The sequence below is a fragment of the Cucurbita pepo genome, chromosome LG04, assembly GCF_002806865.2.
Source record: "Cucurbita pepo subsp. pepo cultivar mu-cu-16 chromosome LG04, ASM280686v2, whole genome shotgun sequence".
Taxonomy (NCBI): Eukaryota; Viridiplantae; Streptophyta; class Magnoliopsida; order Cucurbitales; family Cucurbitaceae; genus Cucurbita; species Cucurbita pepo.
The window spans coordinates 2,247,129-2,266,381 of NC_036641.1; the positions used below are offsets into that span (position 1 = coordinate 2,247,129).

At 39.8% G+C, this 19,253-nt stretch overlaps 3 protein-coding genes across 7 annotated transcripts in view; all 3 read left to right on the top strand.

Annotated features, from left to right (window-relative positions):
- Positions 1-5,195, top strand: part of LOC111793063 (glycine-rich domain-containing protein 2-like) — a 10,818-nt gene extending 5,623 nt beyond the window's left edge. For all 3 annotated transcript variants that reach the window (XM_023674770.1, XM_023674772.1, XM_023674771.1), the window contains 2 exons: positions 4,264-4,424; positions 4,502-5,195. In XM_023674770.1, coding sequence (XP_023530538.1) covers positions 4,264-4,424; positions 4,502-4,993 — 653 coding nt within the window. In that variant the 3' untranslated portion in view covers positions 4,994-5,195. The remainder of the gene's footprint in view (positions 1-4,263; positions 4,425-4,501) is intronic.
- Positions 5,196-8,203: 3,008 nt separating this feature from the next.
- LOC111793065 (F-box/LRR-repeat protein 3) lies at positions 8,204-12,008 on the top strand (the record flags this gene model as incomplete). 3 transcript variants are annotated; one of them, XM_023674773.1, is given in 7 exon segments in its annotated part: positions 8,204-9,351; positions 9,948-10,073; positions 10,221-10,325; positions 10,409-10,808; positions 10,889-11,018; positions 11,108-11,402; positions 11,498-12,008. In XM_023674773.1, coding segments are annotated over 7 exon segments (1,923 nt in total). In that variant the 3' UTR covers positions 11,744-12,008.
- Positions 12,009-13,960: 1,952 nt separating this feature from the next.
- On the top strand, positions 13,961-16,031 carry LOC111793906 (putative pectinesterase/pectinesterase inhibitor 28). Its single transcript, XM_023675976.1, has 3 exons — positions 13,961-14,476; positions 14,560-15,070; positions 15,165-16,031. The coding sequence occupies exons 1-3, from the start codon at positions 13,961-13,963 to the stop codon at positions 15,878-15,880; spliced, it is 1,743 nt and encodes a 580-aa protein (XP_023531744.1). The 3' UTR covers positions 15,881-16,031.
- The last annotated feature ends 3,222 nt before the right edge of the window (positions 16,032-19,253 follow it).

The following is a 19,253-nucleotide window of genomic DNA, read 5'->3' on the forward strand; positions in this document are numbered from 1 at the left end:
CGTCTTCACTACGAACTGTGATCCCAAGAGATACTGTCTCCAGACTCGAAGGCAGTGGACTACAGCCAGAATTTCTTTCTCGGAGACGGTGTATCTNGTTATCCGTCTTCACTACGAACTGTGATCCCAAGAGATACTGTCTCCAGACTCGAAGGCAGTGGACTACAGCCAGAATTTCTTTCTCGGAGACGGTGTATCTTCTTTCGGCATCGTTGAGCTTTCGACTTTCGTAAGCGATGGGGTGGCCTTCCTGAATAAGGACCCCACCTAGATCAAAGTCGGAAACATCGGTTTCTATTTCAAATGACTTTGTAACATCTACCAACCCGAGGACAGGACCCCTCGTCATGGTTGTTTTCAGATTTTCAAAGGCCATTTGACAATCATTCGACCACGACCAAGAGTGGTCTTTCTTCAACAGCTTTGTCAATGGGGCGACTCGTCGTGAAAACCCTTCGACGAACCGCCTATAGTAGTTGGCTAATCCTAAGAAGGACCGCAACTCGGATACGGAAGTAGGAACTTTCCATTCTTGGATAGCTTTTATCTTGTCGCTATCCATACTAATTTGTCCACATCTGACGACATGTCCAAGGAAGTTGATGCATGTTTGTGCGAATGCACATTTCTCTTTCTTCACATACAGTTGGTTTTGCCGTAGCTTGTCAAACACCAGCTTCAAGTGCACTTTGTGTTCCTCGAGGGTTGTGCTATAAACAACGATGTCGTCGAGGTATACTATGACGAACTGATCCAAGTATTTGTAGAAAACCTGGTTCATCAACGTGCAGAAAGTAGCTGGGGCGTTTGTCAAGCCAAAGGGCATTACTAGGAATTCAAAGGCCCCATATCTTGTTACGCACGTCGTCTTAGGTTCGTCCCCTTCGGCAATACGTACTTGATAATACCCTGATCGTAAGTCCAACTTCGTGAAGTACTTGGCCCCGTGAAGTTGGTCGAACAAGTCGGATATTATCGGCGGAGGATATTTGTTGCGTACCGTCACCTTGTTTAAGGCTCTATAGTCTATGCACAGACGCAACGTCCCATCCTTCTTCTTCTGGAACAGTACGGGGGCTTCATAAGGTGCCTTTGCCGGGCGAATGAATCCCGCCTTCAGCAACTCATCCAGTTGTTTCCTCAATTCGGCTAGCTCGGGCGGAGCCATCCGGTATGCGTTTTTCGCTGGCGGTTTAACCCCGGGGAGGAGTTCGATTTCATGGTCAATGCCTCGACGAGGTGGTAGTGTTTGGGGTAGACTCTCTGGCATTATGTCGATATAGCTGTTTAGTACTTCCTTGATTTCCTCTGGAACAGTCTCTTCGGTGGTTGCTTCTTCCATCAGTGGTATGGCCATGAATGTAGGTTCCTCTCGTGCGAGTCCCCTCTTCAGCTGTATGGCCGAGATCATTCAAAGATTACCTGGTTGCTTGATGCTTGCAGGTATTACTGTGGGGTTATGGTCGGTGATCACCAAGCATTTTGCCAGTGGCATTGGGATGACCTTGTGTTCTAGGAGGAACTCCATCCCGAGTACCACGTCGAAGTCATCCATGCGAACCACGACAAGGTCTAGCTCTCCAGTCCAATCCCCTATTTTGAAGGGGACTCCTTTGGAANCGAGTACCACGTCGAAGTCATCCATGCGAACCACGACAAGGTCTAGCTCTCCAGTCCAATCCCCTATTTTGAAGGGGACTCCTTTGGAAACTCCCACAATAGGCAAGGCCTCGGAGTTGACAGCTTTCATTTTCCCCGGGTCCTTTCCTATGGTGAGTCCCAATCTTCTGGCTTCTTGATCAGCAATGAAGTTGTGGGTTGCTCCAGAGTCTATCAGAGTGCTCTTGCTCAGTCGAGAGTTTATGGTGGCATCTACGAACATAAGCCCTTTCTCTATTATCTCCTTCGGTTCGACTTTCCGTTGGAGGGCTGACAAGAATTTGAGTGCGCCCATTCGGGGGTTGTCGTGATCTTCTTTCTTGTCTAGCAAAGTCTCGACCCTTGCCTCATTGCTCTCTTGGATGGACACTTGGAGTGCAGTGAGAGAGGCCCGATGAGGACAGTAGGATACCTTGTGGGGGCCTTTACATAGCATGCATTGCAAAGGCGTCGTCGGGTGGTTCTTTTGGTGGTAAGGCCCTCGAGATGTCCCCGCTTGATTGTTCTGAGGAGGTCTATCTGTCCATCCATTCGATCTGTTGGGGCTTCCATTTCGATGGCCTGGTGGTCGGTATGGTTTGCCCCCATTGTTTGGGGCTGGCGTCGCTCTTCTTTGGGATCCTGCTTCGTTCCCACAGTCCACGAGTCTTTCGGCGCAGGCCATTGCGGCAGCTAGGGTTTGGACCCTGTTCTCATGTATCTTTGTTTTGGCCCACGGTTGTAGACCATTTATAAAGAAGAACACCTTGTCCTTCTCTGCTGTACCCCTGATATCCAGCATCAGGGTTGAGAATTGTCTGACGTAGTCCCGTATGTTTCCAGTGTGTTTCAGGGCTACTATTTTCTCCATTGCTATGTGTCCTGCGTTTTCGGGGAGGAATTGTTCCCTCAACTCTCTCTTGAGGTCCTCCCATGAGTCAATGGTGCACAATCCATCCTCGATGTCTTGCACCTTCGTACGCCACCACAGTTTGGCGTCGTCTACGAGATACATCGCAGCTACAGTCACCTTCTTGTCGTCGGTACAAGCCGTTGTGGCTTTGAAGTACTGTTCGACGTCAAAGATGAAGTTCTCCAACTCTTTGGCGTCCCGATTCCCTTTGAAGGCTCTAGGGTCTGGGAACCTTAGTTTGTTGGATCCTGCACTAGTTTGTCCAGCCGTGACACCTTCCACGGCTTTCATGGTAACTTCAATTCGAGTGCTCATGGCGGACATCCTTTCTTGGAGGTCGTCGACTGTTGATCTGAATTCATCAGCCAATCCATTGAACAAACTCATCATTGTGTTTTGTAGTACGTCGAACTCTTCGCCACGTCCCTCTTTGTGTGCGACAGAGCTATCCGGACTATCAGACGGTTTTGGGCTGCTCGTAGGAGCAACTCTTTCTTCGAGCGAGGTCACTCGAAACAACAGTTCTGCGATTGGCAACCCATCTAGGCGGTTGCCCATTGCGTCGACTTGGACGACTTTCTCACTCAGTTCGGTCACCCGTGTTTCCAGGAAACGGAGGGTGTCAGGGACTTCTTTGAGGAACAGCATTTCCTCCTCTATTAGCGTAAGCCGATCGGCTTGTGCTTTGGGTGTCGACTTTGTCGTCGACATGATTTCGGTCTGTATGACGTTACGGAGCTAACAAAGCTCTGATACCACTTGACACAATCGCACTTTCGAAGGCAGCGGACTAGCGATTGTGCGGCACTCACTTTCCAGCGACAAGTGAGTTCAGCCAATTTGTTCTTGCGTCGCCTACGGCCAAGCGACGTACGGTCGAGCCTCTAGCCTCGGTTTTAAAAGAAGGTTTTAGAAAACGAGGAGAGAGAGAGATTTTTGAAAGAGAGATTTTAGAAAGAGACGTTATATAAGCAAGCAAGAGAAAGATAACAACGGCTTAGCATATATAACCTTGGGTAGGGAGAAGTTGACAACTAGTCATATCCCCCTATAGTACATTCTGAGCTATTTTAAGTCTGGCAGACCTAGACATGATATTTTTGAGGCTTCATACGCCCTAGAATTACAAAAGGAAAAACACTAGAATGAAAAGACATGACAAGGGTTTGGCTTGTCATGGGCATGCGGCCATGGGCAACATGCCCTGGACGAGCATGACCGTGACACTGGGCTCCCAAGAGGGGTGGATTGTGAGATCCCACATCAGTTGGAGAGGGGAACAAAATATTCCTTATAAGGGTGTGAAAACCTCTCCCTAACAGACGCGTTTTAAAACCATGAGGCTGACGGCAATACGTAATGGGCCAAAGTGGACAATATTTGCTAGCGGTAGGCTTGAGTTGTTACAAATGTATTCGGGGATGTATCTGTTAAAGCCTATCATAAAATTCATTTTTGATTCCTGAAATTTGAACTTAATATATTCTTATGTTAGACTTTGCAGACGTGTTTTTTTTTGAATTAAGGACCCATTAGAAATTAGTTTCTAACTTTAGGGACCCATTAGCAATCAAATTCAAACTTCGAGAACGACATGTTACTTTCGAAACCTCGGAGTCTCCCTACTATTAAGTGATTGATTGATATGGAACAAACAGATGGATTCTTGGTTAAATTCTGATAATTGATTCATATATTGGCATCTAGAACAGAGAAATTGGTGGGAACAGCAACACCAAAACAGCCACTAGAGGAATGGAAAGCTGCTTGGAATTTTTCAACTGGAGATGAACTCATAATCCAATGGGACACTTCAACACCAAAACCAGCCCTTACCTTTTCCTTAACAAATCCAACTTCTTCAGAATCATCTGTAGGTCGTCGTTTCGTATCGTATCTTGTTCAAACAGTCTTTTCGATTTCAGGTTTCAATATGTTTTGATGCTGTAGGTAAGGCTTCTAAAAGGTCGCCAAATGGTATATCGAGTACAGAGAGACAATGGCAGAGAGGAGGAAGAAGAGGAAGGCGGAGATGGAAATGGGTTTGTAACGGTGATTCGATATACCAATGAGGACCCAACTGGAAGAGCAACAGCTCTTCTAAACTGGAAGTTGCTGGTGATCGAGTTGTTGCCTGAGGAGGACGCTGTGTTGGCTCTCCTTCTCTGTGTCTCGATCCTCAAAAGCGTGTCGGAAATGAAGAAAGAAGATGTTGGGAAGTTGTTGATCCGAAGGAGATTGAGGGAGACAACAATTGGCCTTAGAGATTGGGGCTCCATAATGCTTCACCCATCTTCGTCGCCTTATCTTCAACCGTGGTATTGGAATGCCGAGACCGTGATGGCATCGAACAACATCGACCACCTCTCAAGACAGCGTGCATCAAGCTACTTGCCCGTGGAGGGTGGAGATAAGCTGTACAAGCAAGGAATAATATCATAGAATGATAAAAAATGAGGAAACAACATGTTTTGTTGCTCACTCATTTTTCCTTTCTTTGCTCTATAAATTAAGTACATCAAGGTGTGTTTGTACAGCTATTTTTTTAGTTTCAATTTTATTGTCTGTAAAAATGATTAATCATTAGCTCCACCCTCCCGGCTTGCTCGAACATATCAATTGATACTGACACACGTTTCATTCATCTCATCGGAGCATCCAGACATCTATCTATCTGAGTTCTATCGAGGCATTAGATCCTCTCATGTCTATGCTTACACCATTTATGAAATTCGTTCTGGATAGCGGATGCATACTCCTACCTCTGACACATGGGTTAGGTTACAATGGTGGCAAACTCGTGCTAGTGGACAGTGTCCTTGAAAGACCCATTTCAAAGGAAGTTACCTGAGACACTTGTCTCACAATGCTCGCCCTCACTATGATACACGCATTTGCTACATAGTGGCTCGCTTAGGACATAGGGCCCAAGGGTAGTGGAGAGCTGACATCATGCCTCCCCATATATTATATTTTGAGACATTTCTAATATTTCTTGAGTAGATGTCATTTTGGTGAGTGGTCATATGCCCCTGTGTAGCATACGTTGAGTATCCAATTGACATCAAATTTGGCAAACTTTCATCTTTACTATAGAAAAACTTAGCTCTAGAGTCGCATGCTGAAACTCATATTGAAACCCCGACTTCTGAGGTTATGGTCAGGGTCTTCGAGTTTGTCTTCGACAATCACATCGTTTCGTTCTCTCAAACCTTGCATATGCCTCAGCTTGGCTTGAATGCACATTCTTGATGTGTTGGATGATGCACCATCCTCCACGATCGCATCATGCCACTTCTCAATCTTAGTCCTCACGTTGTTAGATGGGCTCCACTTGAGGATCCCCTTGTTTGTCTTGCGTGTGTGGTCACAAACTACTCTTCTCTCAGCGAGGTTGTGACACTCTCACCCACTTAACCTAGTCATTATCTTTTATGGCTTTGAGAGCACAACAATCGTATCGTCGATTAAACCTTATGTGCCTCATATTTTTTTAAATAAAGTAAAAATTATTACTATATTTTTATAACAACTTCACGTCAGTCCACGCCGTGATCTGTGATTCGAACCACTTAGAAATCGATTCACGATTTCATGATTTTTAGGTCCGTTCCAACCTGATCGCTTCTTGGATCCGTCTCCTTCACTCAAAAACGAGATGATCATCATTTAATAAGTATTGACCATGTATTTTAGCATATATACCTAATATATTTATAATATGAACCTCATATTATTCTATCATACCAATTAAAATATAATAATATTAATTACATGATGTCAATATTATGTAATGTAAATCTCATAATTTTATATCATACTAATTTGATTATGTCATGGCCCAATTTTTTTAAGTTTTAAAATTAGGACCGCCACCAAAAAGACAAAGATAAAAGTAAAATTTTAAATTAAATTAAAACAAACTAACTCTACAAATAAATACAAAACCAAATCTAATTATACCAAAACATGGTGTTAGGGATACGTTTATAAAATAAAATATAAAATATTCAAAATATAAAAATAGAATAACACTCGGGAACGACCCCTATGTGACTGTACAGCTCTTGAACGCTTCCATCCTCAACCGGTAGCCTGTAAACACCTATAAGAGGGGGAAATGACGAGTATAAAAATATTCAATAAGCAACATACTTGTAGCTTTCATCGCAGCCAATTTCTAGTAGGTTTCCACGAGCTTTTCTTTAGATTCAAAGAAGTTGGAGCTTGATTCAACACCTATTTGAGTCAACTATCTGTGTAGTCTCAAGTCCATGTTCAAAACTGATTTGCAGAATCACGACCTCAACCTTTGACTAGTTTCTACACGTAATAGAAGTACTCACTTTAACATCTACCTGCGTAATCCCAAGTCTCTTTCCAAGACTAGTTTACGAAATCATAGTGTGAGATCCCACTTCGATTGGAGAAGGAAACAAGTGCCAGCTAAGATGCTGGGCTCTAACAGGGTGGATCATGAGATCCCATGTCGGTTGGGAAGAAGGTCAAAACATTTTTTATAAAGGTGTGGAAACTTCTAAAAGAGAATGGACTTTTCATCCATATAGCGGCAACATTGCAAACATTTCTATTTTGATTTTTATTAAGAATTAAAACAAAGTAATAAATAGGAGAATAAGAACTCTACGTTTGTAGAAACCGTAGCTTGCACTTTTCAAAGTATTTCACGCCATGCGAAGTTCTTCCTTGCTATGATTCGAAGACAAGGCCAAGACTTGTGGGAGTCTCTCGAAAGAAAGATGTAGTTTTATTCTCTAGAGAAAGTGGAAGAGATTCGTGTGTATCCTTAGCTCAAGCACAGGATCGATAGAATATTAGTAAAATAATATATATGAATATCTAATATATTAGAATATAATATCTTATACAAGTCATATTTGAATATTATAAAATATCTTAACATATGTTTAACTAATTTTTGAATTTCATTTAAATTTTAAATATATTTTTATTTAATACATAACTATACATAAACTGATTTAATATTTAATTGTAGTAAATATAATAAATATATTTATAATATACTTCAAATTAATATATAAATTTACTTCTATGTTTCTCTATTTATTTATTATCTAATATATTAAATATTATTTGAACATTTTAAATTAAATATATTTTTTTCTTTATACTTAATTTATTACATATTAATTTTAATTATTTAAATTTTTTTTCATTAAATGGAATAGTTTAGACTTACTATGAACTAGCAAGAAGAAGACCTTATGACAGGCAGATTATAAGCTATACAAAATTAATTAATTAAACTGTTTAATTAATCAATTTTCATTCATTAACTATAAGTCAACTACGGAAATCATTGTCCACGTGCCTACCTAATATGTTCGTCTATTGTTGCACGATCCGTGTCCGTTGTTTCTTCGCCTACGTAAACATTTTTTCAGATTTTTTATCGGTTTTCGATTTCTTTTTCTACTTAATTCAAATCAATATGATTCTTCATGAAAATTGTCGAGTTGTAATCCTACTTCCCACCAAAACTATTTTCAATGTTCGTCTAAAACTAAAAACTCACCATTCTTGATCTAAAATAATGACATTATTTTCATTTATGGAAAAAAAAATAGACAAATTAAATTAGTTATTACAAAAAATTAAAAAAAAAAAATTGGTCGGCTATGGGGCCCACCAATGACCTCTCAGCAGCCCCTTTCTCTCTCCTTTATATTACCGTACGGTCGTTACACGCTTCTGGGTCACACCTAACGTACACAAATTTCCAACTTCCGTAAAATTAATAAATTAAAATAACCCACCACAGCTTACCGTACCACGGTCCAAAATTATAACGAATAGTATTCCGCCACCTCATCAATTAGAAACTTCCTGTAGTCTTGCTTGTACCTGATCCCGCCCTCCTTCCTCTTCCCCAATTCTCTCCTCTCTGCAAAAACAACTCCATAATCCCACAAAACCCGAGAAATCAGAACACGAGAGAAGGAGGAAGAACAACAGTAGAACACCATGATGGATTGGGTCGGCAATTCCGGTTCGGGTCAGATCCAAACGCTCTCCAAATCCGCCCACCATCCTCTCCTCCGTCTCCGCCTCCTCTTCCTCTTTGTCCCAACTTAGACTCCGCTTTCTCAATTCTTCAAATCTCTGTTGTTTTCACTTTGTTTCTTCAAAATCCGCTAATGCCTTCACCATTTCCACTCCTCCTCAACTTCCCCGATGAAATCCTCATCCGTCTCCGCCGATATCTCACCGACGACTCCGATTCCAGATCCTGGCGGCTCGTCTGCAAGGACTTCTACCGCGTCGATTTAATCTCCCGCACAACTCTGCGAGTCCGTCGAATTGAGTTTCTCTCCAGTTTAATCGCCAAGTTTGAAGCTATCGATGACTTGGATCTGTCGATTTGCCCTCGGATTAACGATGGGACGGTCTCGATCTTTCTGGGTCTTGGGTTTTCAAGGCTGAGAAGTTTGATTCTAAGCCGATCGTCGGGGTTGAGCTACATGGGGTTGGAGAGGGTGATGCGGGTCTGCACGGGGCTGGAAATGGTCGACATGTCGTACAGTTGGGGGTTTGGGGATAGGGAAGCGGCGGCAGTGTCGAATTGTGCGGAGTTGAAGGAGGTGAGGTTGGATAAGTGTTTGGGGGTTTCGGATGTGGGTTTGGCGAGGATTGTTGTTGGCTGTGGGAGGTTAGAGAGGCTTAGTTTGAAGTGGTGCTTGCAGGTTTCTGATCTTGGTGTTGAACTTTTGTGTAAGAAGTGCTTCGATTTGCGGGTTCTTGATTTGTCTTATCTCAAGGTTTGCTCCCCTCGTCTCTGTTGTTACGTTTGTTTGTTTTCCTATACTTTATGTAATTTGGAAGCTCTGTTTAATGACAAATTCAGGAAAATAAACTTAATTAGGTAGGTTTATTGACTTTATTAGTAAAATTTCACTGGATTGGATGATAGACTAAGACAAATGTCACAATTTGTATCTTAAACTAGAATAAGTAATTCAAAATTTACCAATTGATAGGTTTTTGTATGAAGAATTGTGAAAAATGGTGTATAAAGTTCATGAGATCTTAGAAGAAAGTTACTGAAGTTGATTTTTGTTGACATTTATAAATTTTGAGAACATCGATTCAATGTAGTTTTATTGTGCATAAGGTTTGAGTGTTTTTTTGGTTATTTTTGTTAAAATTAGCAAATGAATGTTACAGAATTTGAACACATGCTAAAAATGGCAACTCTTAACTAAGCAATCAGAGGAAAATTTGAAAATTTTGATATTCTCTTTGAATTTTTGTTTTCAAACGTTTTTAAGAACAGCTCCCAAACAATTCCAAACATATTCTTTTGGTAATTCTGGTTAAAATGTGTGAACTGAACTTCATGTTGGGTTAATAACAGGTGACAAATGAATCACTACGTGCAGTAGCTTCTTTGCCAAAGCTTGAGGTCTTAATTATGGTGGGCTGTCTTTCAGTTGACGAAGTTGGTTTGCAGTATCTTGAACACGGGTGCCCATCTCTAAAGGTTCTTATGATCAAGTGCAGTATGATTCTTTTTGCTTAATACATTACATAAATTCGAGCAAACTGTCAAGTCGGTCGGCTTGCTTAGTTATATGTTAGTATCACGATCTAATTTGTATGAGCTTGCACGTTTTCAAATGGATTGTAGGAACTTGATATTTCAAGATGTGATGGCATTACACCATATGGCTTAACATCTGTTATAAGAGGTCATGATGGTCTTGAACAACTTGATGCAAGCTACTGCTTCTCTGTAAGATGATGCTGCATTTTTTCGATTTTTAGTTTGCCTTCTTTTTCTGTTATGAAGCTTCCATCTTTGGCTTTTGCTTCTAGGAGCTCTCCACAGATTCTCTTTACTGGCTGAAGAACCTGAAGTGTCTAAAAGCAATTAGGCTTGATGGTACTCAACTCTCGAGTGCGTTTTTCGACGTGATCAGCGTCCACGGCAAGTATTTGGTGGAACTTGGGTTGAGCAAATGCAACGGAGTAACTGATGCAAACATCATTCAGCTGATCACTCGCTGTATTGGCTTGAAAGTTCTTAATTTAACATGTTGCCACTCCATCACCGATGCGGCGATTTCTTCAATGGCTGGCTCGTGCCAGAAACTCATGTCGCTGAAGTTAGAATCATGCAATATGATCAGTGAAAGAAGTCTTGATCGGCTTGGGTTATATTGCTCATTACTAGAGGAGCTTGATCTTACTGATTGTTGTGGTGTGAATGACAAGGGTACTTTCATTATAACAAGTAATAACATACAACCATTTGAGTGAATCATTAAGCTAACTTGATTGTGTCCTCTCTTGCAGGACTTGAATGCTTATCAAAATGTTCACAATTGCTAAGCTTGAAACTAGGATTGTGCACAAACATAACAGACACAGGGTTGATCAAGATTGCTCTCAACTGCAAAAGGATTTATGAACTCGATTTGTACCGGTAATGTGAGAGTTCAGAAATTTATTACATCTTTTTGAGTAACTACTCAAAAGAGGAGAATGTCATTCTATTTAACTCTTGAACTGCAGTTGTCTGGGAATTGGGGATGCCGGATTAGAAGCTCTATCAACTGGGTGCAAGAGATTGACGAAACTAAACTTGTCATACTGTAATAAGGTTACGGATAGAGGAATCGAGTGCGTCGGCCAGCTCGAAGAACTCTGCAGCTTAGAAATACGTGGGCTTCAGAATGTCACAAGCGTAGGTTTGACAGCAGTTGCATTCGGTTGTAAAAGATTAGTAGATTTGGATATGAAACAATGCCAGAATGTGGATGACTCTGGCTTTTGGGCACTTGGCTCCTATGCTCGGAATTTGCGTCAGGTATATGGATAGATTCATTACATGTGTTGTTATGTCATTTGTATTTGGTTCTTGGAATGAGATGAAACAGCTGATTGTTGTTTGGATTGTGGCAGTTAAATGTGGGGTGTTGTGGTGTATCAGACGTGGGATTATGCATGATGATGGGGAACCTTTCATGCCTTCAGGATGCCAAGCTCGTGACCCTTAATAAAGTTTCAGTGCGAGGCTTCGAGCTAGCACTCAGGGCCTGCTGCCTCCGGGTCAAGAAAGTCAAGCTGCACGCATCTCTCAGGTTTATGCTCTCCTCAGAGATACTTGAAATTTTAAATGCTTGGGGTTGCAAGATTAGATGGGATTAGAGCGATTTGAGAAGGGAACCAGTTTGATGCATGTTTGTTTGTCATGTTCAACGTGTGCATATCACATTCAATGGCAGAATTGGGTTACTGGGTAGCTTCTTAATAGCATTGCATGCTTTATAGTGCTTTGTATTGAACTATTTGTTCCCATCAATGCTGTGGGATTGAAATAATGGTGAATCTGAAAGCATTTTATGTTAACTTTTTAGTTGTATTAGACGATTTCTTGGAAGCATTTATGAATAACTTCATTACTTGATTCTAAGACTGTCTTCTTCAACGCTTACATGAGTGGTTTGGTACAAGTAGGGGTGTCCATTCAACCCGGTAACCCGACAACTCGGACCAACCCAACCCAAACTATAAGGGTTGGGTAGGGTTGGATTAGCAGTTCGGGTAGGGTTGGATTAGCAGTTCGGGTAGGGTTGGGTTCATTTTTTCTGAACCCGAACTGAATTGGTTCGGTTTTGGGTTCATGAGCAAAACCTTCGGGTTGACCCGAACCAAATTAAAATATCTACAATATATTAAGAACTCTTTTGTATAAAATATCTACGGTATCTACAATTCTTTTTTTATTTTTAATTTCTTGTTTCGTTCTTTAAATTATTTATATCAATGTTCTTTTTTTATTTTTAATTTCTTGTTTCGTTCTTTAAATTATTTATATCAATGTTCTTTTTTTATTTTTAATTTTTTTGTTTCGTTCTTTAAATTATATTTATATCAATGTTCTTTTTTTATTTTTAATTTCTTTGTTTCGCTCTTTAAATTATGTTTATATCAATGTTCTTTTTTTATTTTTAATTTTTTTGTTGTTTCGTTCTTTAAATTATTTATATATATAATTTAAAAATATTCTAAATTATAATATATTTATTATCTATTTATTTGTAATATATTATATCACAATTTATATACATTTTTATTTTTCTAAAAGGTAACGTATAAATAAGTATATTTCAATTAAAAAAATATGTTTTTATTTTTAGTTTCTTTGTTTCGTTTATATTATTTTATTATTTTTAATTAAACACTTTAGAAAAATTAATATATAACTATTAATATATTAAACACTTTTATTCTAAAATATAACTCATGTTTAAATTATTTAGAACAATAAATTATATGTATATATAATTTAAAAATATATTCTAAATTATAATAGATTTATTATTTATTTATTTGTAACATTATTATATCACAATTTATATACATTTTTATTTTTCTAATAGTTTAATAGTTTAATGTGGCGTATAAATAAGCATATTTCAATTAAAATATTTTTATATATTTTCTATTTTTGTTATATATAATACTCTTAAATTAATGATTTTGATTGTTTGTTTAATTTCATGATATATCCTTGTATTTTTGTTATTTTAACCAATTCTAAAAAAATGTCGGTATTTAATTGTTTTTAAATGTCGATATTTAATTGTTTTTAATTTTATGACAATGTTGAATTTTTTATTATTATTATTATTTGTCAATAATTATAGATTAATTTGTGTTTGTAAACTTTAAATATATTTTATCTTTCGAATAATTATAAATGGTGTGTAAATAAAATTAAAAAAAAAATTGACAAATCAACCCAGACCCAACTTAAACCCAACCCGAAAATGGGTTGGGTTGTGAAAAGTTTTGGGTTGGGTTGGGTTATCAATCCAACCAACTCGAACTTTTGGGTTGGGTCAAAAAAATCCCCTAACCCGACCCAACCCGGACCATGTACACCCGTATAAAATGGGAATATAATTTTGTCTCTGGCCCATTTATCTAATAGAGAAAAATATTCTCCTCTTCCTCCCTCGTTTGGAGTCGTTTGGGGACGAGGTCTGGATGAGTAAGATGGATATCCATGCTTGTATTAATAAGTGGAAGTTTAAGTTATAAAAGGATACACTTTATTTAGAAATTGAGATATTAGCTAAAGAAAAGGGCAAACTTCACAAAATTTTAGTAAACAAAAAAGAAACCACAAATTTAGAGGAAGAGTTGGAAGAAACATTCAAAAACCAAACCCTTTTGATCCTTTATAAACCTTCCCTACTCTCCCAACCTCTTCAAACCCACATTCTAAAGGGGGCTTCTAAGAGGAAGGTCCCCAACTACCTCCCAAAAGAAACCAACAAAAAAAAAAAAAAAACAGGAAAGGAAAAGAGAAGGAAAAGGAATACCAAATTAAATAAGTAAAAGAAAGAAACAACCTTGATGGCTTATGATGATGATGCTGCTGCTGAGAACAGGAAGCGCTACGCCATCATCGGCGTCTCGTCCATGCTACTGGTTGCGATGGTGGTGGCGGTGACCGTCGGAGTTAACCTGAACCAAGATGGAACGAGCGATCCGGCCACCGGAAAGAAGACTCATGAGATATCTTCTTCTATGAAAGCCATCAAAGCCATTTGCCGGCCTACTGATTACAAGCGAGAATGTGTTGATAGCCTTAAGGGGTCCGGAAAATCGGACCCGAAGGAATTGGTTCAGGTTGGGTTCAAGGCTGCCATGAAACTCATCCAAGCCGCTGCTAAGAAATCTGTCACCTTAAGAGAGGTTGAGAAAGATCCTAGAGCTTCCCAAGCCCTTGCTGTGTGTAAGGAGCTCATGGATTATTCTGTTGACGAACTTAAATTCTCCATTCAAAGGCTTGGCGCGTTTGACATTAGTAAGCTCGATGAGATGTTGATCGATATTAAGATCTGGCTCAGTGCCGTTATTACTTATCAGGTAATTCATATTCTCCACTTTCAGCATAAGCTCTCGGTTGATTAAGAAGTTGATGGGTTATGGGTTATTGTTTCTTTTATTAGGAAACTTGCTTGGATGGGTTCGCGAACGCGACAGGGGACGCATCGGAAAAGATGAAGAAGGCATTGAAGACATCGATGCGATTGAGCAGCAATGGGTTGGCGATGGTGACGGAGTTTTCCTCCATGTTGACGGAGTTGCAAATTCCAGGGATCGACCGACGACTTCTCAGCATTCCAGTTCTCGGGCACGAGGATTTCCCCGAGTGGGTCGACCCCGGTATACAGCGTCTCCTCGCCGGTTCTCCGGCGAAGAGGAAGCCAAACATTGTGGTGGCTAAAGACGGAAGTGGGCAGTACAAAACCATTCAAGAGGCTATAAACAAAGTTCCCAAGAGGAAGAACAACGCAACTTTTGTAATCCATATCAAGCAAGGAGTGTACAAAGAATATGTTGTCATTCAAAAAAAGCTAACCCATTTGATGCTCATTGGTGATGGCCCTAAAAAGACCATAATCACCGGAAATAAGAACTTTGTCGATGGCACGACCACGTTCAAGACCGCTACCGTTGGTGGGTTAATAATGCATTTTTTTAGAACATAGGGTTTGGACGACGTGGATCAATGATTTGTTGATGTTGTTGTTGTCGTCGTCGTCGTTTGCAGCTGTTTCCGCAGAGCACTTCATGGCTAGAGACATCGGATTCGAGAACACGGCAGGACCACATAAGCACCAAGCCGTAGCATTACGAGTCCAAGCAGACAAAGTAGTATTCTTCAATTGCGAGATGCATGGATACCAAGACACCCTCTACGTACACACCATGCGTCAATTCTACCGTGACTGCACCATCTCCGGCACGATCGACTTCGTGTTCGGGGACGCAGCGGCCGTGTTCCAAAACTGCAGCTTCTTGGTGCGCAAGCCGCTGCCGAACCAACAAAACATCGTGACGGCGCACGGGCGGAAGGAGCGGAGGCAGCCCTCGGCCCTGATCATCCAAAATTCAAAGTTCAAGCCGGATGCGGATCTGGTGCCGGTGAAGAAGCAGTTCCGGTCGTACCTAGGGCGGCCGTGGAAGGAATATTCTAGAACGATCATAATGGAATCATACATAGATGACATAATAGAGCCGGAAGGGTGGCTGCCGTGGGCGGGGGACTGGGGGCTGAGGACATGCTTTTACACGGAGTTCAACAACTACGGGCCGGGGTCGGGGAAGTCGAAGAGGGTGAAGTGGAGGGGAATCAAGAGCATTACGCCGCAGCACGCGGTGGACTTTACTCCGGGGAGGTTCATATTGGGGGATAGATGGATTAAAGCCACCGGAGTACCGTACGTTTCAGGGATGACCAAACCCAAGGCGGGAGTTGGTAATTGATTATTGTTAATGTAATTGTATTGTTGATCATGTAATTGTAAGCCCTTTTCTTTTCTTCCTTTTTCTCTCTTCAATGTGGTTTGAGTTGTGTGTGGGCCTCATTTTATATATTTTCTTTCTTTTAAATTTAATTTTTTATTTTTTTATTGTTTGGATTTGGATCCCTAATTGTTTATTTTTTTTATTTTTTTATTTTTTTTTCTTGATTAATAAATCATCAATTAGTTTGTGTTCATGTAAATTGCCTTAGTAAAATCGAACTCTTCATAAACTCTTCATAGCAAAAATCGAAGTCTTTAGTTTGGAATATTCTACGAAAAATTAAATTTGGAATAAATGTTTGGTTTGAGTTGAGCTCATGAGTTGAGCTCAAACTAAGGAGCCTACCTCCTATTCCCCGAATAGAGGCTACCATTAAAGAACTTCAAGAAAAGCTTACCTGAGAAATAACTCAAAAAGGTGACCCATTGAAATCTAGTCTCATTTTTATTCTCCATTTCGGTTGGGGAGATGCCATGAATGGAGCTATGGAGGAGTATTTTCAAGCACCAGTGGCCACGGTTGCATGATGATGTGGCCATTTCGGTTTGTTCCAAAAATTAGACACAATTAGAAATTTGTGTAAGAAAATTTGAAGTAATTCAGATATCAAAAGCTCAAGAACAGAGGTGAAGTAAAGCTCAAGAACAAAGGTGAAGTAATTCAAATATCAGAATCTCAAGTACAGAGGTGAAGTAATTCAGATATCAAAAGAAGCTAAAAAAACAAAGTAATTCGAAGTAATTCAGATATCAAAAGAAGCTAAAAAAACAGAGCTAAAAAAACAAAGTAATTCGAAGTAATTCAGATATCAAAAGAAGCTAAAAAAACAAAGTAATTCAAATATCAGCTCAAGAACATAGGTGAAGTAATTCAGATATCATCAAGAACATAGGTGAAGTAATTCAGATATCAGAAGCTCAAGAACAGAGGTGAAATTCAGATATCAGAAGCTAAAAAACAGAGGTCCTGAATGGACTCTTAAAATAATCTATTAGATGAACTCTTATGCCAATGAAATTTGGTGGGATAAGGATAATTGCTAAACCAAGTAATAGTAAAATGACTATAATGCCCTTGAGGTAATTTGCCTTTCATGATCTAGACTTCCAAATTTTGTATAAGACCTATTCTTTTTTTATGTGAGGCTTTTAGAAGAGTTTTGGTTTTAGAAGAGTAACTTATTTAGTTCCAAACTTTGTCTAATGAACTTGGAATCTTGAAAATACAGATTGTTAGATAATTTATTTCTTTACATCTTTATGTTTGGGTGGCAGGCATTTCTTTTTTCTTTACATCTTACATGTAAGATAATTTATACATTTTCCATAAAGGAGCCGAATGAAACCAAAGTTTCCCGTTCGATTTAGAATTAGAGACGTTCAAAATGAACATCTTTATGTATGGGTGGCAGGCATTTCTTCTTTCTTTACATCTTACATGTACGATAATTTATCCATTTTCCATAAAGGAGCCGAATGAAACCAAAGTTTTCCGTTCGATTTAGAATTAGAGACGTTCAAAATGATGCAAGTCATTTGGAGCATGTCTAAACTTTGAAATATCATATAGAGTTACAGGGGCATTTGGTCATAAACTGTTTATGATTGAAAACTCAAGGAAGGTACCACACAAAGGCCAAAAGGAAAATTGAAAGGTCAATATGTAATGGCCAAGATCCACTGCTAGCAGATACGGGCTTCCTCTAACGTGGGACATCACAATCCACCTCCCTTCGAGGCCAGCGTCCTCGCTGGCACTCTTTCCTTCCTCCAATCGATGTGGGACCGCTCCCAAATCCACCCCCCTTTAGGGCCCAACGTCTTTACTGGCACACCGCCTAAAGTCTACCCCCCTTCGAGGAACAATGAGAAGGCTGGCACATCGTCCGGTATCTGGCTCTGATATCATTTGTAACAGCCCAGATCCACCGCTAACAGATATTGTCCTCTTTGGACTTTCCCTTTCGGGCTTCCCCTCAAGGCTTTAAAACGCGTCTGACAGGGGAAAGTCTCCACACCCTTATGAATGGTGGTTTGTTCTCCTTCCCAACCAATGTGAGACATCACACAATAACTATTTAGTAACAGTGGGTTAGAAAGTGATGGCATATGGGATAGCCATTTTTAGCCTTTAGAAAACCTATAAATTAGTTTGTTTTCGAGAGCAATAAATCAAATGAGCAGATAGCAAAAGTGTAGTGTAGAGAACAAATAAGGGTTTTCAGAATTCTTTGTCTCCTTGTCTCTCCCCTCTCGACATCTCCTTCACAATTTCGTGAGTGTTATTTCAACAAATTGGTATGAGGAGCCTTTATTTCTACAAATTGGTATAAGAGCCAGGAGCCTTTATTTCTACGAATAGGATGGGTCAAATGCCGCTACCGCGATTAATGAAGACGAACTACGAGAATTTGAGCATTCAAATGAAAGCTCTTCTCGGTTCTCAAGACGCATGGGAGGTGGTCGAAGAAGGTTTCGAAGAACCAAAGGATACCACGGGTTAGATGGCAGCGCAAAACAAGGCGCTAAAAGAATTACGATCAAAGGATAAGGCAGCATTATACATGCTGTTCCAGGCCATTGACGAGTCGAGCTTTGAGAAGATTGCAAGGGCAATTACTTCAAAAAAAAGTGTGGGACACTTTAGAAAAGGTGTTCAAAGGAACTGACCGAGTCAAGCAAGTGCATCTCCAGACTCTGCGTGGCGAGTTGGAGAGCATGAAGATGAAGGAGTCTGAAAATGTATTTGACTACATCACGCGCGTACAGATCGTGGCAAATAACTTAAATCGAAAAGGAGAAATGTTACCCGAGACACGAGTTGTGGAGAAGATCTTGAGGTCTTTAACAGACAACTTTGAGAATGTTGTATGTGTCATAGAAGAGTTAAAGGATCTAGGAAAGTTTACGGTCAATGAGCTTGTCGGTTCTCTCGAGGCACACGAACAACGTAAGAAGAAGAAAGAGGAGACACTCGATCAAGCGCTTCAAACTAAGGCATCAATAAGGATGAAAAGGTACTCTACTCTCAAAATGTTCAAGATAGAGGCGGTGGAAGTCGCGGAAATAGTCAATGTGGTCAAGGTTGTTGGGTTTTATGTCCTAAAACTCATAGTTTGTAAACAAAAACATATTCTATTTTCAATAAAGTTATTATTATTGTTTATTCAGTAAAGATTGTTATTGAATAAAGTGAAATTTACGATCATTAATCTGAATCCAATAAACTAAGAATACTCTGGCTATAGTATGATTACTTGAACTATATGTATAGACATAAGAGTGGATCAAGTTCAAGTATATAGTCAAAATGATCTATAGTATAAGGATAA